This window comes from Camellia sinensis, chromosome 4 (genome assembly GCF_055761805.1).
Source record: "Camellia sinensis isolate YWXY chromosome 4, ASM5576180v1, whole genome shotgun sequence".
NCBI lineage: Eukaryota > Viridiplantae > Streptophyta > Magnoliopsida > Ericales > Theaceae > Camellia > Camellia sinensis.
The window spans coordinates 206939190-206967016 of record NC_138964.1 but is presented as its reverse complement, the minus strand read 5'-3'; the positions used below and the strand labels follow the sequence as shown (position 1 = coordinate 206967016).

The window sequence follows — 27827 nt, the reverse complement described above, 5'->3', positions numbered from 1 at the left end:
AATACAAACATAATTTGTTTACATATTGAAATATATATTAGCAATAGAGACTAATTTATGACCTAAAAAATTGTCATGGTTATTTATTGTTTATTCAATTTTCTAAACACCCTCAATAAGCCGTCCCAAATAATCCCATAGCACTATGCTACAATATGCATCCAGCAACAAAGACACAGTGAGAGTAAAAATTATGTAATAATTTTGGAACAAGTACATGTAGTGGCTGTCTAATTTAAAATAATAGGATTAGTAGTTTTACATTACCACAAAATCTCTTGATCTGGAGAGAGACGGAGAGAGAGTATACAAAAATATGAAAGTGATTATAGGATAAGATAAAAGATCGAAAATTTTAGTTTGTGGTGAATTTTATGTGATGTGATATTTTGATTTTAATTTTTTTTTTTTTTTATTTTTACACCACTAAAGATGGGTTTAGAATCCAGCGCTCTATCAAGGACAAACCACTAGGGACAAAGGTTGTTGCATGACAGTGTGCCCAGTTGTAGGTTAGTGTAGTACTCTTTCATTCTCATGTATAGGCGCAGCACAGCTATTAAGGCCTAGTTTAAAAAAATTAAATAAGTATATTTTTGACTTTTTATAAAATATGAGTTGAGTTTGAAGTGATGTGTTAGACAAGTGATATGACTTAAATAAGATGATGTGATTTAAATAAGATAGTAATTTTTTGTCTTTTTATAAATTTCACTGTTTTACAAATTTCAAACGTTTAGAGCCCAGAGCTCTCTCTCAAGGACAAACCACTAGGGACAAAGGTTGTTGCATGACAGTCTTCCCAGTTGTAAGTGTAATACTCTTTCATTTTCATGTATAGGCACACACACCACAGGTGCTAGCAACCCTTATCTGCTATTAAATTTCACTGTTTTACTAATTTGGAAGCATAAACGATTGTGAGTATTTTGAAGGGAAAAAAAAAAAAAAAAAAGTCAGATTTAAAAACAGAATGCCTCTCGGATATGATCATCCCTTACAAGAATCTTCCCTCTCTAGAAAGGCCTTTCCCAAACAAAGAGAGGAGTATTATGGTTTTGCCTATAAGTTATAAACAGAAACTGAAGTCACATTTTTAAAATTAAAAAATATATATAAACAATCTCAGTAAACCATACTAAACAACTCCATAGTAGAATACGGTACAATAGATAAATACATTACACAAATTTAATTAGCGGACCACCAGACAGAAAATAGAAAAAGTTAATTCTTTTTTCCTTGTTTTTTCATAATTTATCATTTGAAGGATACACACAATACAACTAGCAACAAGAACACACAAACAGAAAATACACAAAACATGACAGCGATTCTAGCACAACCATTTCCACTAGGTACAAACATATTGCATGACATTATTTCTAATAGTAGTAGTAAACATGCATAACCCAGTAGTACTCTTTTCACTTTCATACACACCATTGAACTCTCTAATTTTGTCCATCTTAGCAAGTGGGTATAGGAACACCACAAGTGCTAGCAACCCTTCTAGAATTGGGAGAGTTGACATACTGCCTGAGATTAGGGTCCTTGAGGTATCCACAAAGGCATGGCCTCTGCTCCCTCACCTTGTCACAGCAAGTCCTTGACGGTGGCTGCGATGATGTGATCGCCCCCACACATGGGCTCAGCTCCAGGGGGCTGCAAGTCACCGCCTCCGCCACGGGCGCTTCTCCTAAAAGCACTGCCATCAATATCACCATCACTACCACCACAACATAACAGAGTTTCTTCATCTTCTCACCACCACCACCACAAAAACAATATTAGAGAAAAACAGAGAAATGGGTACTATGGGATAGGATGGGATGAAATGAAATGGGTGCATAATTTATAGAGACTTGACCTGAGTCTTCTTGACGCGTGTTTGCTTTTCTGGTGGGGCCCACGAGGGTCTCATTAATTTAATGAAATTTCTGTAACCGATGTCTATGTCTTAGGCTTAGTTTGGAAAGACTAAAGAAGTGTACTTTTTAATTTTTTTTTGTATTATGTGTAGAAAAAGTAGAGAGGAGATGTTGATTGTTGTGACCCAAAAAAGATAAAAAGATGAAATAAGTGCACTTTTTTCTTTGTAGCCAAACTTGGCCTTACTCTCTATGAAATTTTTGTATGCAGGTAAGTGTGACATATTTTATTATTATGATTGGTTTTGATAATAAAGTCTATTATATTTATTTTAAGTGTTTGAAAAATAATAGTGGATATATATATTTATAATTAGTGAAAAGTAATACCATGTAGTACTATTTTAGTATACAAAAGCACCGCTTGGAAAGAGTTAAATTAGGTTTTTTTGGCTATTTTAGCCACAAAGATAAAATAAGCTATTTTAGTCACAAAAAAAAATATCGCATTCAATCCATAATCGTTACACTCTTCTCTCACAAAAAAAGTCAAAAAAATTAAAAAACCAAAAAGTTCTTCCCAAACTAAGCTTTTTTAACGGAAAAGGGGTCACTGTTGTGCTCAAAACACAACAGTGACTGTGGTGCCTCCGTTTGTGGTGTATTATAGCCTTATTTTTATGATCCAAACCGTTTATTTTGTAGGATTTGTTAAGTACTTCATGCCTATCAAAAATCATATTAATCGGATATCAACAACTATATGATCGATAACCAAAAAAATAAATAATAAGTTTTTCTTTTGAGAAATAGCATAAACAATATGCGATTTGATCATATAGTTATTGATATCTGATTAATATGATTTTTAGTAGGCATGAAGTACTCAACAAACCCTACAATATGACGGTTTAGATCATAAAAATAAGACCATAATACATCTCAAACAGAGGCACCACAATCACTGTTGTGCTTTGAGCACAGCAGGGACCCCTGTTCCCTTTTAACTCAGGCAAAAATAACAAAAAAAAAAAACTAAAAAATCAACTCACTTCCCAAACCAACCCAAAAATTTTCCTTTCTCCTGCTATTAAATACATGTCTTCTGTTTTTCTTTCATCCTTTCAAATCATTTCTTTTTGGTCACAATAATAATTTTTTAAAATCAATTAGAGTGTGATAGGAGGGAAATTATTTAGTTATACTGATGTATGTATGTTAGTATTTGATTTTTTATATAAATGATTTATTTGGAAAGAATTAAAAGTTGAATTGTTCATATCAACTGAGAGTTGGTTTGGAAAGTGGGTTGACTTTTTGGCTTTTTAATTTTTTTTACTATTTTAGTCTGGGTTAAAAAGTTTGGTTTGGGAATAATTTTTTAACTTTTTGACTTTTTTGGATTTTTTGTGAGAAAAGAGTGTAATGATTATGGGTTAGATGTGATGTTTTGTTTTTTGTGACTAAAATAACCTATTTTGTCTTTTGTGGATAAAATAGCCAAATTAGCCCTTCCCAAATGAACCCTAAATAATTTTTTTTTTTTTTTATTTAGACCCTCAAAATCAATTAGGCTATGTTTGTTTGGATAGATTGTATTAAATGAGATTAGTATTACCATTCTCTTGAGATTATGTATCATATTCATATTTGGATTAAGTAAGGAGTATGAAGAAAAATTCTTATCAAATTTTCAATATAACCCAATAGTCCGAACGCCTCCTTTGTCCTCTATTTTGTATTCCACTCCCCTTTTAGGATTCAGGGGCAATTTGAAAACTTTGTAAAAAGTCAATTTTTTAATTTTTTAACTTTTTATATTAAAAAAAATCACAAAAAAAAAACAGTTTTTTTTAACCAAAAAAGCTACCAAAAAGTCAAAAAAATCAAAACGTTAATTTTTTACCAACTTTTCAAAACACCACTCAATAATCTCCCATATAGGGAGTATTATAACTGTATAGACTAATAGTTAGGTCACGTTTAGGATTTAATTTTCTTAGTAATTTTTTGTTTTTTTAAGGTTTTTTATGAGATAAAAAAAAGGTTACAGTATTTAAAAATAATTTCTTAAAATGTTATAAAAAAAAGTATGAATAACTAAGGTATATGATTGATTTTTTTGTGACTTTTAATAATTAAAATTTTTTAAATAATTTTTTGACTTTTAAAACCTAATAAAATGAAAGTTCTCAAACCAGGCGCAAGCGGTGATTTTGAATCCGAAATTCAAGCCGAGTTTTCCGTTTGAATTGAGAATATTATGATGATTCAATTCAAATAAAGAGTTTGGCTTATCTTTTCTTTAGATTTGGAAAATGCTAGAAGTCATAAAGTTTCTACTAAATGTTTTACATAAATGTGAATCTGTGAGACTTATCCCATGTGAGATATCTGATAAAATATTTGATAGAAATTTTGATATCACTAAAACATTACTCTTTGGATTTAGTGAGTCTATTGTAAAGCCAATCTCGATAATTTAAATTATTTATTTTTTACTACTCGTTGAAAATAATATTCATGTAAAAAATTAAGATAATTAAATTTCAATAGTTATATGTTTGAATTACATTTATTTTTTAAAAAATAGACTGCAAATATAATTTCAAGAATAACTATCCATTTTTTAAAGACAAATATAATTCAAATATATAAACTATCGAAATCCAATCATTTTGATTTTTTACATAAATATTCTTTTCAACTAGTACTAAAAAATGAATAATTTAAATTATTAAGATTCGACTTACAATGAGTCCACTAAAATGCTCTCTTAAATTAGATTCCTAATATAAAAGCAGTCAAAAACTTAAAAGAAAACATGCCAATTAAACTGGACCTAGATTTAGGTTAACAAATAATTTTTCACACTCGTCTTTTTGATTGGTGGGGTTCTCGGATGCATTAGTATTTTTATTTTTTTATACAATCATTTAAAAGGAAAATAAGAAAAGAGAAACTTTATAATAATAAGACTTGAATTTTAATATGAGAGTGAAGCGTGTTGTCTACATTGACAGTAGAATTCACTAAGGTCCGTTTATTTGGGGTTATAAGAAAGAAATTGAGACTATTAATATTTTGATATTACTAATATTTTATTTATTTTGAGAGATGGCGTTGGAACTACTAATACCATGGTATTATTAATACCCTTGGAAGGGGGATTCATAGTGAGGAGGTAGAGATGGTATTAAAAAAATAGTGAGGGGATTAGAAATTTTTTTATTTTTTTATTTTTTATATATTGGAAATTTTTTTAAAAATATTAATGTTTAATTTTTATATTTTTTTATTTGTTTTATTATTTTATATAAAAATAATTTAACAATTTCTCACTATCAATTCCCTCACTATCAATCCCCTCAACTCCTCACTAACAATCCCCTCACTATTAATTCTCTCACTATCAATCCCATCCATTTTATCTCTGAAAATAAACGGACCTAAGAGTTTCATTTCAAATATTTTTATTTTGCAAAGAATTTGTGTATATTAATATTAGATCCCTCACATATGTTGTTTGTTATTAAAAAATACATAACAAATATATTTATTAAAATATATCAAAAAATAAAATGAACAATTTGAATCAATAAAGCCTCCGTTTGGGAAGTGGGTTGGCTTTTTGGCTTTTTGGCTTTTTTAGCCTGGGCTATTTTAGCCTGGTTTGGGAAGGGCTTTTTTGACTTTTTTTGTGAGAGAGGATTGTAATGATTATGTGTTGGATTTGATGTTTTGTTTTTTGTCGCTAAAATAGCCTATTTTATTTTTTGTGACTATTTTAGCCAAAAAAGCCTGGGCTTTTTCTTGCCAAACGGAGGCAAAATGAGACATGTAACGACACTCTATAATCCAGATCTAAATTGAAGGAAAATCAACTCTTTAAATATTACATAAAATATAAGAATAAGAAAACGTTTCATGCACTAAAATAAGACTAAGTTTGGCAACTTAAAAATAATCTATCTTTTTATTTTTTTCCATCACATTACCTCTCTATTTTTTTACATATTTTTTCATAAAAAGACAAAAAATATACTTATTTAAGTCGTCCTAAACAATCCCTAAATGTTGTTGCACTTTCTAGAGTTTTTTTCTTTTTTCCTTTTTCCTTTTTTTTTCTTTTTCATTTGGGGATTGAAACGTATGAGACCAGCCAAAAAATTCCAGGAGGAGACTGGGACTGACATCTGATTGACCAAATTATTCGTTGATGTAATAATTAACGTTTGAAAAAAGGAAAATTCCATGTCGGTTGAATTTTAAAAAATTAATTACATATTTATTAAAAAAAATTATACTTTATTTTTTAATATTTGTAAAATTTGTCATTAATTTAAAAATGTTTTTCCAAACCTATATTGAAGTGAAACAATGGTACTATTAGTATCTCATGAATTATTTTAAACTCATTTATAAATTTTAAAATCTTTAAATTTTTTTTTCTCTTCAAATAATATCAAAATTATCTTTGTAAAAATATGTCACCCATTGAATGCACACCCTCACACCCCAAAAACACTTCACTTCCAAAAAAATCCTAACAAAGCCCGCGAAGAAAAAGAAGAAAATGCGATGTAATTACTGTCTCTACTTTCTCATCCACCATTGTCACAATTGCTATGTTCTCTCTCTCTCTATCTTTGTATGTGTATATATATATAATAATAATAATAATATTTTCTTCATTTTCTCATAATAATTTCTTCTCTTACAGAAAAAATTATAATAATTGATTTAGTTTTCTCAGTAAAACAGGTCTGCACTTATGAATAATGTTCGGTTACCTGTTTCCGAACAAATAATAAATGTTCGGTTACCAGTTCCCGAACAAATAAACAATGTTCGGGCCTTCGTGCTCGAATTTCGGTCATATGTTTGAGAGTTTAATCCTGAAAAAATGACGAATAGATTTTACTTTTTTTTCTATTTTTTTTCAAGAAACTTACCCTTACAAGGCCAATCTCCTCTGAGTTAAGAATAACATCAAAGTTATGAACCTCCTCTAAGCTTTTATTGTTGTACTCCTGTCGTCTTATAGAGTTGTGATTACCATAAAAACTTTTACTCATTGTCATTGCCGGATAAGTGTGGGTAATCAAATAGTTGTCACCGTTACTGCCGGAATATTGTCGCCAAAGGATTTTCAATGTTTTGAGGGTTAGTAGGTTTTGAAGGTGGGATTTGGAGAAGATGGATGAGTGGTGATGGGGGTAAACCCTAATTTATGATATAGTGAGTGTGTAGATTTAATTGTGCCTCCGTTTGGGAAGTGGGTTGGCTTTTTGACTTTTTTTACTATATGAGCCTGGGCTCAAAAGCTTAGTTTGGGAAAGGCTTTTGGCTTTTTGGCTTTTTTGATTTTTTTTGTGAGAGAAGAGTGTAATGATTATGGGGTTGGATGGGATGTTTTGTCTGTTGTGGCTCATGAGCCTATTCTGTCTTTTATGGCTCATTGAGCCAAAAAAGCCCAATAAGCCCTTGCCAAACCAACCCTGTGAGGTGAGGTATCCTAAAATTAATAATATCTTTCCTAACAATTTTATTTAAAATTATTATTATAATAAAAAAAATTAAAATTAAAAAATTTAAAATAATTTATAAAGCGCTAATAATAATGAAATTACCTCTTCAACAAATGGCCTACTTTCTCATGGCTGGTTTGGCAACCCTTGAAAAAGTAAAAGAAGTTTAAAAAAAATTATCTAAACAGTTAAAAAGTTATCACTATTCACCCCAAAAAAATATTTAAAAAATAATATACAAATATTAATACAAATAAAAAAAAAAGCCCCAAGATTGGTACTGACGTGATGATGGAGCCAGTGACCGGGGAAAAAAATTTATAGTAAAATATTCACTAAATTGGATGGTAAAGTTGGGCCCGTGGGGGCCCACCATGGGTCCTATTTTGATAATCTGAACCGTTAAATATGTAGAACTCATCTAGTACTATATGCCTATAAAAAATCACGTCTATCGGATATCGCTAATTACATGATCAAATCAGTTTTGTATAAAAACGGATGGTGTTATAATTAGCATTTAACAAAAAAAACTAACACGATCAGATAGCTATCGATATCTAATCCACGTGATTTTTCATAAACATATAGTACTCGGCGAGTTCTACACATTGAACGGTTCCGATTAGAAAAACGGGACCCGTGGTGGGCCCCCATGGACCAAACAACACCATCCAATTAAAGCCAGAAAAGGAGACAATATTTTCTCATCTACTCACCCAGCCGGTCACCACTGCCATTCCGTACGGCCTCCTACTCTATCTTCTCCTACACACTTATTTATACAATTTTTTAATACACATTTTTTCATAAAAAAAGTCAAAATTTTAACCTAAATATTCATATTTTTTTTCTCAATTTTTTAACCTAAAAATATAAAAAATACACTTATTCAGAACATCTCAAACAATCTCTCAAATGAGGATTTGCATAATCCAATAAGGATCTAAATCTCAAACAATATTCACTTAAGCACCTCTTTCTTCTTCTTCTTCTTTTTTTTTAAGGTTTTTTATTTATTTATTTGTTCGTGATCCAATCCCTACTTTTCTTTTAGTTTTTTGCCCTTGCTAATAATCTTTGTTACTGTATGTTTGTCTTTCAAGAAAATAAATAATTTAATTTCAAAAAGATACTTATAGTTTATTTTTTAAAAATAAACGTGATAAAATAAAAATAAAAATTATAATTATTAAATCGATTTAATTTTTTTTTTTTATAAATAATATATGAGTACACTTTTTCATAAATCTCTTTTTACCTACTTATATTCTATTTAGGCTCCGTTTGGCAAGAGCTAAACGAGGCTTTTTTGACTATTTTAGCCACAAAAGACAAAATAGGCTATTTTAGCCACAAAAAACAAAATATCACATCCAACCCATAATCATTACATTCTTCTCTCACAAAAAAAGTCAAAAAGCCAAAAAGCCCTTCCCAAACCAAACTTTTTAGCCTAGGCTAAAATAGCCAAAAAAGCCAAAAAGCTAAAAAGCCAACCCACTTTCCAAACGGAGGCTTAGTTCACATTATTTTTTTATATTCTAATAAGTCCTATGAGTGACATAGTTACCAAAATACCCCTAATAATATTCACATTTACAGTATGAATGTTCCGTGATGTGAATATTCACACCGTCAATGTAAATGTTAACACGCCAATGTGAATATTCACATTGTAAAATATGAATGTTCACATTACCAAATTGCTAACTGTTCAAAAAATATTTGTAAGGGTAAAAATGTTCATAAAATACTTTAAATATGAGAATTAAGATTTAGTAGATTAAATGTTCAAATAATAGGACTTATTGGAATACAAGAATATCTAATAGACTTATTGAAATACAAACACTTGAAAAAAAAATTTCTAATAAATCTCCCTAATATATACTAAAAATCTTACAAAATAGATAGTTTAAATTATTAAAATGGAACTCGTGATGAATCCTACAAGCCTCACAAGTTCGATCAAGTTCAAATTTAAACTTGAAAAAAATTTAATCCATAATAATTATCATGCTTAAATATGATGAACTCAAGCATGAGTATAATTAAGAACCATTAATCTATCTTTTAAGATTCGGATACATATGAGACAATCCAACTGGTTACCTATGTTCATTACTTGTAAGTTATTAATCTCTTAATATTCTATACTTCGAAGACTTATGGATTTGATAGTTACACAGTATAAAAACATAATCGAGTTCTAATTTATTTATTTTTTAAAGAATCTCCAAAAATTAATGAGTTGTGTGTCCATTTTCAAAGTTCATAATAAAATATACTAAAGTAGTAATATTGTAGCTATTGTTTAGTGTGTGTTTTTTTAATCTTCCCAAGAGTTTCAAAATTCTTACCACAATTAAACTAGAGACCATTTAATTATCCCTTTAAAAATAAAAATAAAAATAATATTCATATAAAAATTGTATACAAGTGTTTTAAGAAGTTGATAAAAAGTTGACTTTTGATTTTTTACTAAGCTTTTTGGCTTTTTTAGAAAATGATTTGAGAAATTAGTAAAAAATTGAGTTTTGACTTTTTTTGTTAATATTTATTTATGGTGTCAAATCAAAGTAAAATGACCAAAATACTCTTGCCAAACTTTGAAATTTTACACAATAACAATGATTCATCCCACTAATTTGGGAACACTAATTGACCACTAATGAGGTGAAAATTCAAAAAAAAAAAACTTAAGGCTAAAACATCACATCAGTAAGTGAGACTCGCTCTCTAGAACTCTTTTAGAACTCTCAATTTAAAGCTCTCAAATATTTTTCTTTACACAATTTGTAAACTTAGAGGGTATTTACGTAATTTGACACGGCAACATTTTTATCACATCCCAAATGTAACAATTGCTTTTTTAGTTGGCTCAGCTTTTTTCCGCAACAACACGTTTTTGTGCTCTTCCCAAAACGGCACACAATTTAGGACCAAGTTATTATGACTTAAACTCGTTCTGATAGCACAGTTACCAACAAGCTGAGTGGATGGGCATCATTCTGATAAGCACAACTCTCAATAAACCAATACTACGAGAGGGGATGGGTAAGATATTAATGCCTATTTTGACAACATGATTTGTAGTTATTTTTTTAATTAGTAATAAAAATTAAAAGTTAATTTTTTTGTTTTTTTTTTTCATTTGAAAAGTTAATTTTTAATCAACGGTGAAATTATAATTTTACCTTCATAGGTCAAAATGTGTTACATATGTGAAGTTGTAAATATTTTAAATAAATGGGGGTAATTTGGTCATTTTATTATAATTTGACATCATAAACAAACATTAACCAAAAAATTTAAAAGTCACTTTTTACCAACTTCCCAAATCATTTGTCTAAAAAAGCCAAAAGCTTGGTTAAAAGCCAAAAAGTCACTTTTTACCATCTTCTCAAAATAAGCCAAAGGCATTGTTTGACATAAATTAAAAATTATAAAAAGTCAAAAAATTATTATATTATTTAAATTATGTCATTTTATTTAAATCACATCACATTTTTACTATATCATTTTAAACTCAATTCATATTTTATAAAAAGTCAAAAAATACACTTATTTAGGACATCTCAAATCACCCTTAAAATTACAATTCAGTGGTATTTTTTTAAAATATTATAATTATAGTTTGATGAAAAAATTTAAGACTTAAATTATTAAATTTTGTGAAGTTTATCACTAAAAAAAAATTTCAAACTTACACTAATTGTTATTTATTATGTACTTAGAACCCTTTCGAGGCTTGATGATTGCAAAGCAAAGTGGGTACGTAGTGGCCAATATACCGTAGTGTATCCACTTACCTTTGCAACAAGCACATATAGACGTAAGAATGCCTCTTTTTGTTCAATCAATTCTCCATAAACATTGAGAGCAACTACCATTTTTGAGATTAGTGATGCTACTACCACTATAATAAATCTAAATATCATGTTACAAAAGTCACCAACTAATGCTTAATGATGCCAGGGATGTGATAGGAAAATTGCTACTAGAGCCATTCCAAATTGTCCAGTTGACACAAAAACAAAAACTTAAAAATAATTTATCATTGTACTAAAATTTTCAATTTTTTTCACCATTTGAACGATTTCATTAAGTATTTTTTGTGCAAAAAAATTAAAAAAATTTATACAAAAATATACTATTTTTAAGTTATCATTTTCTAAATTGAACAAAAAAATTGAGATAGAGATAGTAAATGGGATGATATTGTGGTTTACCCCCGCCCCACGAAAAGAGATTTGTTTAGTCCCGGTTGATTGATGTTATTTATCTTTTATTTACAAACTATGCTATGATCTTTCATTTACGAACTATGCTACTACTAACTTGGGGGTTGTTTGATCAAATTAAAATGAAAAATTTTAGCTCCGAACTTCCAATACTAAAATACTAGAGTACTAGATCTTCAAATTTGAAAGTCTTAATTAATATAAATATATATTTTCACTATTTTTAATACAAGGCTCCCTAATTTAAAATTAAGATTTATTTTTGGTCAATTTTCATATTTAAGTGACAAGTTATTATGTGTTTAAAAATTAGACTTGTGTGGTGTAACTTTTTGCAAACTAAAACCAGATAATCAAAAAATAGAAACTCAAAAACATCTCCCTTTAAGGTCTTCTTGTTTTTATTTTAATCTTGTATGTTGTTTATTTTATTTTAATATAACTACTTTTCCTATTCCTTCAAAAAAATGTTATTTTTATCTTACAAGTTATAAGCAAAATTTGTACCAAAGACTCCTTAAAAAAAAATAAAACAAACTATAAATAGACCACATAAACTGCACCACAGGGATAGTTTCAGCTTTAAGTACCGAATTGTGTTTATCAAACAGGACCTAAAAAATGGCAATAAGAAAAACATGTAAAACAAAAATATGTCATTTTGTGTGGTTCCAGCAATGACTCTCTATGTCAAGTTGGGAGAAAGATCTACCTTCATTTCTAAGTAGAATTAGCTGTCATTTCTATGTAGAATTGTATTTTTGTTCACATTTCATGTTTGTAGAATTGTCCTTGTATTCACATTTGATGTTTGTCTTATCACAAATGTTTCAATCCTTTTTAGTGCCCCCAATGAGAAAACAAAATGGTCAACAGGGCTACACCCTGCAACTTAGGCATGGCATTTTACTCATTACATATGATTTTGTAGTTTGAAATTTTTTATTATTCATAGAAGATTATTTATAATATAGCGAGAGAATTACATCAAAATGAGCCGTTAACTATATAAGAAAATCCAACACATACCTCAAAATTGCAATTCCTCTTCTTTCTGCTAATATGCCATCTGATTCATGCTCATGGAGTTGTTAGCAATTTTCCTTCCAAAAGAAAGAATAAAAATTCATATCACTTCTGCTAAAATGCATATTAATTTTTACTACCAGTGCATTTCAACATGCTATTTTGAGTTTATCAAGTATATTCATCAATATATTTATTCGTAAAGCTTTATATACTCTAGAAACATATGATATTATCTCTAACAAGAATGGTTCTTTATTAACGATTCATTAACATATACATCAAAATCTAATTTAAAATTATAATAATAAAATTGAACGGTGATAACATAATTATATCGTCTAATACATACTCATTAGGAAACATAAAAGAAATAAATTAATAAAAAAAAAACAGTGAGACAAGGCTCAGTAGTTCAAATTCCATGCTACAACTCAACACACACATAAAAAGTCTTTGGATTAACCTCAATTTAGACAATGACTACAATACTTTTTTATTATTTACTCCTTTTTTTTATTATTATCTTTGAACCGTATACAATCTCAAATCCATGGGAGACATCACTCTTATGAGCAACAAGAAAACTAGTATGAACGTTCAAAAAGCACAATCAAGCATACCATTAACTTCCACGCCACTTAAACACTTCCTGATGAGACAAAACCCGCAATCTTCCTGCATTAGAGGCTATACATGATGAGAACAAATTTATATACCTAGCTGAAGTGGGCTATATATGCATCACGATAACGAATTTATCTAACAACAATGCTTGGTAGCCCGAATTTTCATGGCCCAAATGGCTCGAATGTCTCGAAACGACGTCGTTTTGGGGGGATAAAACAACGTCGTTTAGATATATTCGAGCCATTCAGGCCACACAAATTTGAGCTACCAAACTTTTTTCTTTATCTAAACTTACAATTGACAATTAATGGGCTTGCTGCAGACGCCAAACCATGCAATCCCGCATCGCCAGAAAGCATGCAACAAGATAAGCAACCTGCAAATTACTTGGATTTTGTGAGAAAGCAATCAAAAAACACTCAACAGTAGGACAATCCTTTCATTTGATAAGAGACCATGAAAGTAAAGACAAACATTTATTCCACTTGTCAATCAAATACAAAATTTTCCAAGTTGTGTATATGGAGAAAAAATGTTCTTGGCATGGAAGAATATAAAAACAAAACAATCTTTCAGCTTCCACTTCGCCAATGATTTTTGTAAAGAAAAAAAAAAGGGTTTAATTTCATTGGCCTGAGCGAGTTTCCTCATTGCTCGTTAGTTTTGCCTCTGAGCATGTCTGTGAAACCTCCCCTCATAATTCGCCTAAATCTTGTGTCCTCAACAGCGGGTTGTGGGACAGGCTTTGGGCTTTCAACAGGCTCCACCGGTGGTGGGTCTCCAGTTTCCTTCTTGCCCAATAGCCCACTTTCGCCAAAGAAACTGGTCACAGATGAGGCAAGCCCGAGATGAGCACCCATCACCTTACTAATAGCCTCAAAAGTTCCACCTGCTCTTTCCTTCATTATGATTTCGAGTGCTTCTTTATGTGCTGGATCGAGGGCATCAGTGTCTTTCAACAAATTCTGTATTGCCGGTAGGAGCAAATCCCTAACACTAGTTGCTGGAAGATCTGCAGCAATCAGAGCTGAGAATTAGCACCAGATGAAAGTTTGAAGGAATGAGAAATCCATACCATTCTTACACGCAGGAAATCCATACTTCTACATGCAGTTATATAATTCAGGGATCATTTTTCCTTCCTTTATTTTTTTTTTTTTGACAAAAAATAATTGGGGCTAATTATACTCTGAAACATCAACACTTGTTAATAATCAGAGCTGTTGGAAACAAAAATATGGCTGCATGGTGAGATGGGAAATGTTGGGACTAGTATACACCCATGTTAATCCATCAGGCCTCCTCTGCCTCGGAAAATTAGTACTATATTGATTACTGGCTGTGGATATCTCCACTAGAAAGAAATAAACATGACACTGTACTCCACAAGAAGCATTGAACTCACACAGGTTGAAACGAAAAAAGAAATGTTTCTGATCTTGAAAGGAGCAAACCTGTAGCATCTAGAGCACGGATGGATTCACAAAATGCATTAGCTCTCTCACGGCGACGCATCACATCACTTGATGGAGGTGGTGTGGTTGTAAGTTGGAAAATCTTTGATAATAGATGTATATCAAGTCAAGGAAAATAAAGATTGTAATATATTGAATAACACGAGGAACAAATGATATATATATAATGACTAGATAGGAAGGCCGGAAATATTCTGAATTCTTTCAAGCACTGACAGTAATTCCCCAAGGAAAAAGGGTTGAGGATATAATCTCTAAGTCTATCTGTTGTATGTGGGACAGCCACCACCAATGCACGGACCACAGCAACTGTAGCTTCATGTGATCCATCTTCAAGAAAAGCATCCATTTGAACACGTATTTTGTCAACGATCTAGCAAGTATAAAATTTGATCAGCCAGATTCCTTGAATCTGCTTTATTAAAATGTCAATATCAGATCAACACCAAAATATATATACCATGTCATTTTTAAAATGCTGTGCCACAGTTCCAAATGCGTCAATGCTTGCATATTTTACGTTCAAGTTTTGGTCAGAGCCAAGAGTGACAAGAGCAGGCACAACATGAGTGGAAGCCACTTTAGCATCAATATATGGTACCTATCATTAGAAAGATAACAGAGAGTCACACACAATAGTAGAAGAGGTTGGAGATAACTACTCCAGGAAATTGAATACACTTACAATAACTTTCAACAGATTGGTGGCACTGATTTTCATATTTATATTGGAGCACACAACCATTTCCCACAAGATATTGAAAATCATATGATGATGTGCTTCATATGTGCTGCATTATGTAAAAGTTGAAAGTCAAATAATGAAATTCAAAACTAACCATAATCTCAATAATACCAAAATGATTTCACAAAATACCAACCAGAGGAAGCGGACAGAGTTTACAATCTCAGCATGGTGCTTCATTGGCTGACCCTCCTGCACTGCACTTTGAACTAACAGATTTCTCAAGTACTCTGTCAATTGTTCTTGTTTGCTTGGAGATCCTAACACCCCCGCCAATAGAAGTGGTAAGACACACAGAGTAGCAAGTCTCTCAGCTACACCAGTTCTCGGTCTCAATCCTGTAGCAACAAGGATCAACAATGGTCCAATGATGTAAAAATAAATAAATAATAAAATATAGTTCTGTGATAAATAACAATAATGAATAATTCAAATTTGACCACCTCTGATTCTTGACTGGATTGTGGAAGGGAAAAATTTGAAATCAGCATTATCACCAACTGCTACCAAGAATACTGGCAGCATAATGTGTGTCAGATAATCATCTCCAAAAAGTTCAGATACAGCCAACAAAAGCTGCATTACCAATATCTAGGTCAGAAACTATTCGAAGAGCACTAACATCATGCATAATCATAGAGACCCGATAAAACCACAAGCACTCAAGGAATAAATGCAAAAGCAGATAAAAGTACCTTTGTGATTCGATTTCTTAGATTATCTTCCTTTTGAGGTAAAAGAGAGGCAAGTTGAATCAAATTGGGAAAGCAGTCAATGTGCAGCCATTCAAATGCAGGCCATTCCACACTTCCCCTGACCAGCCATCAAATCTATCAGAAACAATATGGAAGTAGCTAGCTTTTTGAAAGTTGTCAGGATATTATCCAAAATAAAAAAGTTCTGTCCCCCATGGAAGTAGAAAAAGTAGACAAAAAAATTGGGTCAAACAGAGCTTACCCTGCATACCGATCAAGCAAGGAGGTAGAAAACAATATCCCTGCATGTTCTGAATTGCTTGGAAATGGACATGTCTCAATGGCTTTCTGATGAACAAATGGAAGCAACTCTGCCAGCAACCGTAATAAGACATCAACATTCCAGCGCTCCCTTTCACCAAGAACATGGAGGTGTGATTCAACAGAACCTTCAACGCCTGAAAGAGGTGGACATCTCTGATAAAATAAAAAAGAAAAAAAAAAGTGTATTAGGAATGATGTTTTGAGATAGTTATAGGCAATGACTGAGGAACTAAATGTAGAAATAATCATAAACCTGAGCAGAGCTTAAGATGTGAGAGAGTAAAACTCGTAACACATGGTCCAATTTGTTTCCCCAAGTTATTAAAGCAGGGACCAATTCTTTGATTGTAGTTTCTACAACAGCACCAGAGGGATCGCAGACCAACTGAAACATCATATCCTCAACCTGCCAACAAAAAAGAAACACGAATTGGAGATACTTTTCTTTTTCTTTTTTTCTTTTCGTTTTTCTTTCTTTTTTCTTTTTTTCTTTTCTTGTAAGTCATCATATTATGATCAGGGGAAAATGCTCCATTCCCTAGACCACGTAGCTTACATTGTAGGCAATTCTGTCAAGTCAGATTTCTTCTCCATGATTGCCTCGAAGCATATTTAGTGAGGCTGACCTTGAAATATTTGTCCACATTTGGGAAGAGTGGAAGCAGCAAAGCTAGATTATGAGCAGCAGCCTCACGGACAACAGTTGCAGAATCCTCTATCAGTTGTTGCACAATAGACAAGATGAGTGAATCACGAATCTCAGGCCGGACAAATTCTGCAAGCTCTCCACATGATTGAGCAACAAGCAATCTGCGCTCCTCATACATGTGATTAATCTGTATTCCACAAAACCAGAAAGATCAAATCCATCACAAAGACAAAGGATAAATACAACTAGACTAAGAGTCCTTGCAAATTCATGATTTAAACTCACTTGCTCCCAACACTGGGGAAGCAATTCTGTCTCTGTTCTCATTTCTCCCACATTCTTAGCAAGGGTAACACAGGCCTGAACGGAGGAAAAAGATTCAGCATCATGTTTAAATCACAAAGATATCTTACAAATAAAATGTAGCACTTAATACACAAGCTTACATCCATAATAATTCGTCTCTGTTGTTCATCTGGTCGTTTAATTAAGTTAAACAATGTGTGGGTCAAAGAATCTCGTGTACTGCTGTCTGGATGGCGCTCGATAGCACACATTATCAGAGGAAGAAGCTCCTAAAGGAAAAAGTAAGGGTGATAAATATAAGATAACATTCACTTTAGATAACGAAAACAAAAGCAGACAAGGACAGAAATGAAAAGAACAAAATATTCACTACCAAACCTCACGATGGTTGATTAGAACATAAGGAACAATTTTAGGCAATGCATCCGATAGGATCTGAATGGTTTCCAATCCCTGGAAAAAGTTTAATTATATTTCAGAGATGGATTATAATAAGTTGTCCCCTTATGGCAATACTAACAGGCTCTAAAGCATGAATGCTAGTAACTTACCATCTTTTCAGGAACTGGTTCAGTACCTGGACTGTCTGATTTTAGAAGTAGCCCATTATCTTCTGGTACTGGTTCACCATTGTGTTTGGAGACATGCTCAGCACTCTCAATAGCACCATTATTATCATTTGAAGAACTTACTAATGTCTCTCTTGGTGCTGTATCGGATTTATCATTGGTGTCATCAGAGGTTTGATTTGCAAGTAATTGAGCACCCACAGTTTCTAGAACTCCAGATGTCATGTCAACTGGAGGTGCTACAGCACTATTTTCATGGAAATCAACAACTACATCTTTTGTCTCTATAAACTTTGTTTCATGATCAATAGATTCCACAGATTCTGTCACAATAAATTTTCCAGCCTTTAAGCTTTCTATTTCCTTCTGCAGCAATTTTATTTCTTCCCTGTAGCTTTCTAAGGACTCTGATTGCGCATGTTCAATTTCACCAGCTACCAAATTCCATCCAGATCGAGAACCTTCAATGTGCATTTTTAGTGAAGTGATTTCAGCTCTGCAGTCATTGAGTTCCTTTCTTTGGCGTTCCAATGACTGTTTCAGATCTTGAACCTGAAAATCATAACAACAGCTATAATTCCCACAAATATATTATTGACAGGCTACAGAAGATACACTTAATCAGAGAGAACTACCAGAATTTCCTTGTCTTTCAAATCCTTCTGCAGAGCTTCCAAGGATCTTGTCAACACCATAACTTGACCATCAGCCAAATCTTTGTTTTTCAGCAAAGACACTTTTTCTTTTTTGAGCTTATCATTTTCTTTTAGCAAAGACTCATTTGCTCGAAGCATCGCAATTTTTTCCTGCAGCATGGGTAAGCTGTCTCATATATGTTGCAGTTCAGCAACAAGAAGCAAGATTCAAATTATTATTTATAAAAAAAAAAAAAAGAAATAAATAAATAATTAAAAAAAAAAAAGAAAGAAAGAAAAGAAAGGAAAAGAAAACTTTGGTGAATAGTGATTATGAATCATTGAAACTGGTTGGGTATGAAAGCATCCTAGCCTTGACTAAAGAGGCCCGCTGAAACATTTACTTCATAAAAGCTGATCACTCATTGATTTGGTTCCAAAGGAAACTAATGTCAGATGATCTATAAAGGGTTACTAATTCATCTGCAATTCCTTTGAGAATACACAAAAAACAACTTGCCTACCCCATTTGTGTTTTGGAAGTACCTCGGCAGCCTCTGCAGTAGATGAGAGGTACTGGTAATAGTAATGACGGAGCGCATCTGATACGCATGCAGATGAGGTCTCCCAAACATCTAGGTTCTGGTCAGTAACCTGCAGTTAAAGATATGAAAAGTTAAAACAATGTTCGTGTGCTGAGCCAGAACCTACAATCTATTGGAAATATATTTTCCAGAGATACCACAAATATACATCACCACAACATAAGAGACCAAATACGAAATGAAAAATTGATTACTTTACATCAGATTAGTTAAACCAGTATTTCAAAAGCTGAAACAAACCCCCGTTGATCAACACAAGAGGTTGTTAAGGTTAGGAACCACTTTCCTGGACAAGCCAACTACATATGCAACATTATAAAGTATCTATTTCATAATATTCTTTACTCATGGAAGAATCAAAGAATACACATAAATTTATTCAAGTACACTTATTTTTTTATAGGTACTTAGTTAAATTTTTGTGTTACATTTTTGTCTTTTATGTCCATTGATTGGCCAATCAACAGCAGCCACCATCTTTTACAGTCCAAAGTCATATATAAAAACATGAGAGATTTAAAAAAATAAAATAAAATAAAAAAAGAAGCTGCAATTTGCATACCTCTTCATAAAATGTCATTGCAGTAAGACGGTATCCCGCTAAAAGCAAATACTCCTTTACAGCACAGTTGAGATCTTGACGTTCATTGTCCTTCAAAGGGCCCATGTCAGAAAAGGAAGTCTCTCTCTTTCCTTGTTGAGAATCTGCCCCATTATTTGCAGAAACATTGGCATTTGTCCCTGAAAAATGCAATTAAGATAGATTAAATTCACAAAACTGGAGAAAACATTGTGGCCTATTTGATGATAGAATATAAAAACCATAATGAAACCTACAAAGCACCATTGTAAACCAGGAAAAACTAATAAGATCTCATTATTTACTGTGCAATTTTAATTTAAACGGAAAAAATCATAAAGATGTTGAAGAAGGGAACAAGCAAAGGTGTACAGATATGAGTTCTTTAATATGTTCACTTCTAAAAACTCTATTTTACCATGGATGATTAATAGCCAACACAGTTATAGGAGAATATTGCATACGCAGAGCAAAAAACAAGAGGAGATATGAAGGAACTCAATTTTATCCCAGGTGTTCCAATTATTTTGAAAACAATGAACCATGGATAAATTTTTATATGCAAGGGCCCACAATATAAAACACATTATTTGCATTCAACACTAAACCGAAAAATGTGCTGTAAAACATTCTTAAATGTAAAAAAGCACACTCCCTTGGATGTGAAGCAGAGTTGAAGACTTGCCAGTTAATTCATCTGGTGTCAATTCAGTTTTCTTCTGCAAATCAGCCTTCAGTTTCAAAGTATCCTCTTGAGCCAAACGAAGCGCATACTCACTCAGTGCCAATTTTTCTTCTAGTGCTTCTTTTTCTTCTAGCAAACTCTGGGGGTCCGCAACTAGTTCCCATAAATGAGTAGCAAAAAAAGGACCATCAGTTGTGTGTAAGTTCAGGATAAAAAAAACATATACTCTTCTCAGACAGTAATTCAGGCACACCACATCCCAAACATCAATTCTGACCTAAAGCAAGACAACTATTCCAGAAAAGAAAACATTACACCATCAGCAGTAACTAGTAACCACTGAGAAACCAATGATTGAAGAAAGAGTGGAAGCTATTCAGCATCTATATGTCGATCATATCACCAATTAGAAAAATTCAACTCTAACCCAGCTATTCTGATTTTAGGGAGGGCAGTTGTTCCAAAAGCTTAATATATTAATATTCTATAATTTTATGTATATTTTCTTATGCTCTAGGGGTCCAGGGTACTTCAGATATTTTCAGTTTTACTAGACATAAGCTATAGTAGTGGTCCATAGGTCATAATTTGGGTCAAGTTGCGAACTTAGGTATTTATTGGAAAACTTTATTTGGTTTATATTTGTAGAAATTTAATGTATAAAGAGAAATGATTGTATTATTAATTGATATATATTGATGTTATTACAATGATTCATGATTCCTATATATAGAAGAGGGTGAGTGTGTAGTAGGTAAGGAGTAGGTGAAGTGGAGGTGGTAGTGGTGTAGTGGGTTAGGTTTAGTGGAGTAGGTGAGGTGGTAGTGGTGTAGTGGGTTAGGTTTAGTGGAGTAGGTTTAAGTGGGTGAAGTAGGTGATAGGTTTGGGTGAAGTAAGTGATAGGTTTTAACAGCCCCCGCAAACTCAAGGGGGATAGGAACTAGCCAACTTGAGTTTGGAGAGAGTAACAAAACAAGAAAATAGACGAATACATAAAAGAAAAGAGGATAGGAGACACTGTATGGTCGTGTCAGACCGATGGTGAAGACACTGTATGGTGGTGTCATAACGTTGTAGAGGACACTGTATGGTGGTGTCATAACGTTGTAGAGGACACTGTATGGGGGTGTCATAACGTTGTAGAGGACACTGTATGGTGGTATCATAACGGTGTAGAGGACACCGGATGGCGGTGTCAGACCGATGTAGAAGACAGTTTATGGAGTCATGTCGGACCGTTGTAGCAGACAATGTTGTGATAGTTGTTGTGACAGTTTACGGAGTCTTGCTGGACCCTTGTAGAAACTAACCGGAATCAATGTCGGGACAGTTTACAGAGTCTTGTCGGACCCATAAAGGAGCTAACCGGAATCAATGTCGGGACAGTTTACAGAGTCTTGTCGGACCCATGAAGGAGCTAACCGGAATCAATGTCGGGACAGTTTACAGAGTCTTGTCGGACCCATGATAAAAGTTGCACCCTCAAAAGGTGTGCCCAATCTTTCAAAAGGCGTGCCATCAAAAGGCGTGCCCAATTCATAAAAAGGCGTGCCATCAAAAGGCGAGCCTAAGTCATAAAAAGATGTGCCGGACATGATGGCGAGGCACGTGAGTGCCTTGGCTGGCGCGCCCGTTTGTCGTCTGGCGTCAAGGGCGCGCGATACGCGTGGCTGCCTCGCTATTTAACCAAGGTTGATGCTGAGGCTGAGGCAGACAAAAAACTTCTGAAAATCCTCTGAAAAAACTCTTCCTTTGCTGAGAGAGAAACTCTGTAATACTCTGTAACCAACCCGTCTCTGAAACACTCAGCAACATGGCCTCTTCTTCCCGTCCAGCTACCCAGAACATGGCCTCCTCTTCCCGTGGTCTGCTCACGCTCTTTCCAGAACTGAACGAGTCCACAAGAGAAATAACTAGTGCGGTGGCCAGTGAACCTCAACCAAACACCTCTGGTTTTGCTCCGTTGAACTTTCCGATGCGGTCGGTGGAGCAAAAAATGGCGGTGCAAACTGATATTGAGGCCAATCAGTATACTCTGAAGTCATGTGTGGAAACCATGACTGCGGTCACAAACTTGTCGCACCGGCTGCAGAGCAGGACAAATGAGGTGCAACAGTTAAACTCCCAGCTGGCTCTGCTCCAACGCATGTATAAGGATGCGCGAGCAGAGATAAGTGTGCTAAAGACAGAAAACAAGGAGCTGAAGCGGAAGGCCACCGTGATGTTCCGATTTGGAGGGCCGCCATATGCTGCAGTGGAGGAGCAGGGAGTAGTGATCGTGCCCAGTGGAGTGGGAAACACGGAGGCAGCACCGGCAAGGGCCGCCCAGGACGGAGGCAAGAAGAAAAGACCGGCGGCAGAGTAGAGAAGAAAAATCCCACTGTGGGTGGGTGTTTGTTTGTTTGTTTTGTTTTGTTTTGTTTTGTTTTGTTTTGTTTTTTTTTTTTTTTTTTGTGTGTGTGTGTAAAATTGTGATCGGGGTTGATCCCTGAGATGAATAAAATATGGGTGTATTGTGCAAATCCGAATGGCTGGAAGCTACAAGACTCAGCAGAAAAAATGAGAGGGAATGAATATATATATATATATATATTTTTTTTTTTTTTTAAAAGAAAAGATAAAAAGTTGAGGTTCAAGGAAAAGTTGGGCGGTGGAAAGAAGAAAAAGAAATATATATATATACATAAGAAAAAGAATCAATTTGTGTTTCGTTTTCTTTTCAAAAGATGGAGTAAAATAATAAAATAAAAAAAAAGAAAAAGAAAGTTGAGTGGGGAACAGGAGTGTGTGGAAAGAAAAAAGGAAAAAATATGGGTTGGAGAATCTGAGCATCGGAGAAGATGAGAGGAAAAGGAAGTGGAGTGGTATATGCCAAGTGGTACAGCAAAATTTACGTCCCAAACTTTGTTTCAGCGATGGAAAACATCAGTGTACAGATGAGAACATCTGGATTCGGAGTAGCTGTCACAGGAGAAACATAATCCCTCTTCTTAACAAACCGAGCAAAACCAAACAATCCCAATAGGAGCGTCCAGAAGGACAGCTCGGAGATGAAGTCTCTCACGGCTGCAAAACTGATTAAGCCAGCTACTGTAAGAAGGTATGGTTGGCTGTCTACAGAGTCTGGAACAGAAGCTTCAGCAATGGCAATTACGGAAGACACCAGCACGATGATCAGAGTCAGCTCTGGAATAGGAGTATATGCTATCACTGCTGAGTAGAAAGCTCGAATGGTGTAAAGTGTAGTTTCTATTCCTCTGATCAGAGAAGTTACTGGATCACCAATGAAATGGAAAATAAGGGCCAGTGCAAGTTTTAAGAGGTATCCCACGAACTGGGTAATACTTGATAAAACCTTTTTCCAGTTGGACAACTCCCACAAGACTGTTCTCCAGGCATACAAAAGGAAAGCAAGAGCTATGAACCAAGGCCACCTAACAAGTGGGCTTGGGGCTTCCTTGGTCAAGGGCCTGAATCGGTCAGGCATGGTACTGTGCCCAGAGTGTACCCAGTAAAGGGTAGTAGAGAGGGATGATTGTGAAGAGGACGCTTTCGAAGCTGCCGTTGCCGACTTGGATGACGCCGATGAAGGTGGTGATGATATTATAGCGAAAGTGACTTTCGACATGAATGAAGTGCCTACAAGGGTTCCACCAGATAGCCCTTTGGCACCTCAATGGTATAGACTAGAGCATCGGAAAGGTGAGACCAAGGTGAAAGGAGAGGAGGTATGTGTTGAGGTCCGGCGGGCGGCCAAGGCGAGACTGCCGCCCGCCGGTGAAGCAGAATGACTAGGTTGTTAACCTTGCTCTGATACCATGTAGAAATTTAATGTATAAAGAGAAATGATTGTATTATTAATTGATATATATTGATGTTATTACAATGATTCATGATTCCTATATATAGAAGAGGGTGAGTGTGTAGTAGGTAAGGAGTAGGTGAAGTGGAGGTGGTAGTGGTGTAGTGGGTTAGGTTTAGTGGAGTAGGTGAGGTGGTAGTGGTGTAGTGGGTTAGGTTTAGTGGAGTAGGTTTAAGTGGGTGAAGTAGGTGATAGGTTTGGGTGAAGTAAGTGATAGGTTTTAACAATATTGATTATACAAGTCAAAATCTTCAAGTGCTTCGAAGAATTTTTAGTAATTGTAAACCCAAAATGTCCAAAAAAATCCGAGTGTGATTGAGTGATTCCTCGCATGTTCTTCAACTTGTCTTTTTCATTATTACATTTATGATCTTCTTACACCTCCAAGACATAAGACCAGACCTTATTAACCTTTGTTGTATTCTTAGAGATCCTATTTTGAAGCCCAAGCCAATTCACTCTTGGCATCACAAATTGCAAGACTAAAGTAACCTTGACAGTCCTGTTCAAAACCCATAGTAGCCCAAAACTTTGCATTCTCTTGCTTAATGTAACCATAAAATCAACCCTCATGCACCATTAAAATGCTGAAACTCCTTAGTTTCAACAACCTTCAAAGGCATAAATGAAATAATATGCAACCTAAATAAATCCCTGCACCGCTTCCCTACAATTTTGCAATGAAAGGTTGTAGGAGAGTGTTCATCACCTATGTTACATGGACTCGGGTATGGGTGTTGGGTGCGGGTATGTATTTAGAGATCAGGCTCATCAAATCATAAATTTAAGGGTATGCGGACTCGGCAAAAAATTATCATATTTTTATATTTTTAATCAAGTATGTGAAGAGAAAATGGTGCTACATATAACTTACGGTGTTAAAAAGATATTTATAGTAATTATATAACAATATGTACATATAATAATAGTGTTATATACAATTATATAAGAAATATCCGTTAAAAAGTATCCGACACATATCTCATATCCTTATCCGAGTGTAGGGTGTCCGACACAGGTATTTGATTTATTTTGAAGAGTCCGTGTAAAATAGTTCATCACACTTGTCCTATATATCTACTAAATTTAACATCAAAATAATACTCCCTAATCCATGCTTGCATCAAAGAAATGTCTAGCAATTCCTAATTTCTAACCCATAAGGCAGCATTAAATTAAACCATTAAAATGATTGTAACAGACTTGTTCATATACGTGTCCACAAACGTGATAAAAACAAGCTTTCCCTCATGAGACTCAAGGTTATGCTAAGAAGGATCCTATGTCCGCTTTAAGCATATTCAAAACACGATAACATTTTGTTGTTCATGTAGGTTTCAATTAATTTAAGGGACCTAAAGATTTCCAGGTCATGAACCAACTCCCAGAACCTGTATGAACCTGTTAAAGATAATCTTTCATTACAATCGCACTGTAATATACTCCTTTCCTTTAATTACTTGCATCTGTCTTCTGAATCTGTCAACACTTCAAGATTGCTATGAACTCCCAACACTTTCTGTGAGCCCATAAAGCAAGGGAATTTATTGCCAAGAGAAATTATGGAAGAAAAAGGATCCAGCATCTATCCTTTTAAAAGCTATGGTGGATGCAAGCTGGGATTGGATTAGACATTGACTTATCTGTGTTGTTTAATTCTTCATTGAAACAAACACCCATGAATTTGAAAAAACAAATCTGTAGTAAAACTGGGGGCTAAGTGGATTCAAAACCTACAACAGAGTAAGAACCTTGTTTAATACTTTGTATACTTGAAACCTAAGGCATCTCCAATTCATAACACAAAACCTATATCAAATTTAAATTTGGATAAAAATCACTTAAAAAACCTCTCCACTCAAACTAATATCAATTTGAGTTTTACCCATTGTTTTTATCCTAATCAAGGGAAGACTCAAATGTTACTCAAAATTTTCAAGACCCTTTTGTAACTTCCAAATATACAACTCTGTCAGTACTGAAGATTTACTCAAATTTATACTTCAACCTGATTTTGTCCATTGGAGTGTTTCATCTATCTATCGATCTATCTGTCTATCTATCTATACTATTATAAAGAGAAGGCTCAACTTGGTGTTTGTCTCAATTTTTCGATTTTCCCAAAGTGTCCGTATATAGCAATTAGGTGGTTAGTTATGCCCTAAATTCAAGGTTTTTTATTTTTATTTTTTTCCAAATCTGTTCCCCTCTGATTTCAGAATTTGAATTCAATCATATAGTTTACAGTTTTATTTTTCTAAAATAAAATGACACCACTTCTAGTATCAAATAAAGCTTTTACTCAAATTAGAGTAAATTTCACAACTTGAGATCAAAACTCACCCAAATTTAAGCAAATATACATCTATAAAAGATTTACAACAGTCAGGACAAATCTTCAATGAAAGCAATCAACAACCACACTTAGAGAGAGAGAGAGGAACCTCGGAGGGAATTGAAACGAGAGATCTGATCGGGGGGAAACTGAGAGGGGTCAGAGAAGAAATCTTTGAGGCGAATAGCCTGAGCATCACGGCCATCGTCGAGAAGCTCGTGAAGAAGCTCGAACGCAGACAACAAGTAGTTCTCTTCGAGGAGGAAGTTCACTACGCAATTGCAGAGCGAAGATCTCTCCACATCCATTGTTGTTTTGAAATCAATCATTCAGTGATCCTCCTCCCCACACTTCCAATGGTGAGAATCAACTATCGATTTCTTGTCATATTCTTCTTCTACACACCATCGAAGTTGCTCCTGTAGATCTGTGCATTGTAATTCGCAATTCAAACTCAGAGAACTTGTTTCGATTCGAGATTTTGGGTTTCGAAGAGGTGGAGATTGATGGAGTTAAGGTGCTCCGCAGCAGTATCGGTGTTGATGATTTTTACTGTCCTGAGAAATCTCTAAACTCCAGGATCACATTCAACTTGCATAAATTTTGGTGCGTCTAACCATTAAAATATCACAAAAGTCAATCGTCAACCCATTCGTCAAATCTAATTAAGAACAATTTATACACTTTTGATATATATATATTTTTTTAGATGGACATTCATCATTCAACAATACATATCCATAAGTTCATCAACCAATACAAGAAATATTTCATAATGAAATAACATAATGTTTATAAGTCCAATAACCAATGCAAGTAAAGAAATAAATATAATATGGCCACCAAAAATAAAATAAAATAAATTACAAATATACTTCAAATATCAATTATTTTTTATAATTTAAAAATTATAAATATCTCATTATTATAATTTTTTATTTAATAAAATTAATTAAAAAAATAAAAAGAAGATTGACCAATAAGTCTCATATTTTGAATTTGTGATTCATATAGTTTTATATTTTTTCTTGTAATTTATTTAGTAATTTTGAATATG

General features: G+C 33.6%; 2 protein-coding genes and 1 long non-coding RNA gene across 4 annotated transcripts; all 3 read right to left on the bottom strand.

Annotated features, from left to right (window-relative positions):
* Nucleotides 1-12569: 12569 nt before the first annotated feature.
* On the bottom strand, nt 12570-13374 carry LOC145789860 (uncharacterized). Its single transcript, XR_014328287.1, has 2 exons — nt 13299-13374; nt 12570-12752 (listed from the first exon to the last, which is right to left on the bottom strand). It is a non-coding gene; the product is annotated as an uncharacterized LOC145789860 (long non-coding RNA).
* A 388-nt stretch (nt 13375-13762) lies between these two features.
* On the bottom strand, nt 13763-27575 carry LOC114287153 (uncharacterized). Of its 2 annotated transcripts, none has more exons than XM_028230433.2 (20): nt 26880-27575; nt 20574-20726; nt 19871-20049; nt 19250-19357; nt 18704-18874; nt 18051-18620; nt 17878-17952; nt 17640-17768; nt 17479-17553; nt 17171-17380; nt 16798-16950; nt 16483-16697; nt 16221-16338; nt 15969-16101; nt 15662-15863; nt 15466-15571; nt 15241-15381; nt 15030-15153; nt 14760-14876; nt 13763-14317 (listed from the first exon to the last, which is right to left on the bottom strand). In XM_028230433.2, exons 1-20 carry the CDS (start codon nt 27097-27099, stop codon nt 13953-13955), a joined length of 3564 nt encoding a protein of 1187 aa, XP_028086234.2. In that variant the 5' UTR covers nt 27100-27575; the 3' UTR covers nt 13763-13952. The 2 variants fall into 2 exon arrangements, with proteins under 2 accessions (XP_028086234.2, XP_082723524.1); XM_082867398.1 differs by having other exon boundaries at nt 19228-19357; nt 26880-27010.
* On the bottom strand, nt 23337-24342 carry LOC145789859 (uncharacterized). Its single transcript, XM_082867399.1, has one exon. It carries the CDS (start codon nt 24199-24201, stop codon nt 23464-23466), a length of 738 nt encoding a protein of 245 aa, XP_082723525.1. The 5' UTR covers nt 24202-24342; the 3' UTR covers nt 23337-23463.
* Nucleotides 27576-27827: the final 252 nt, after the last annotated feature.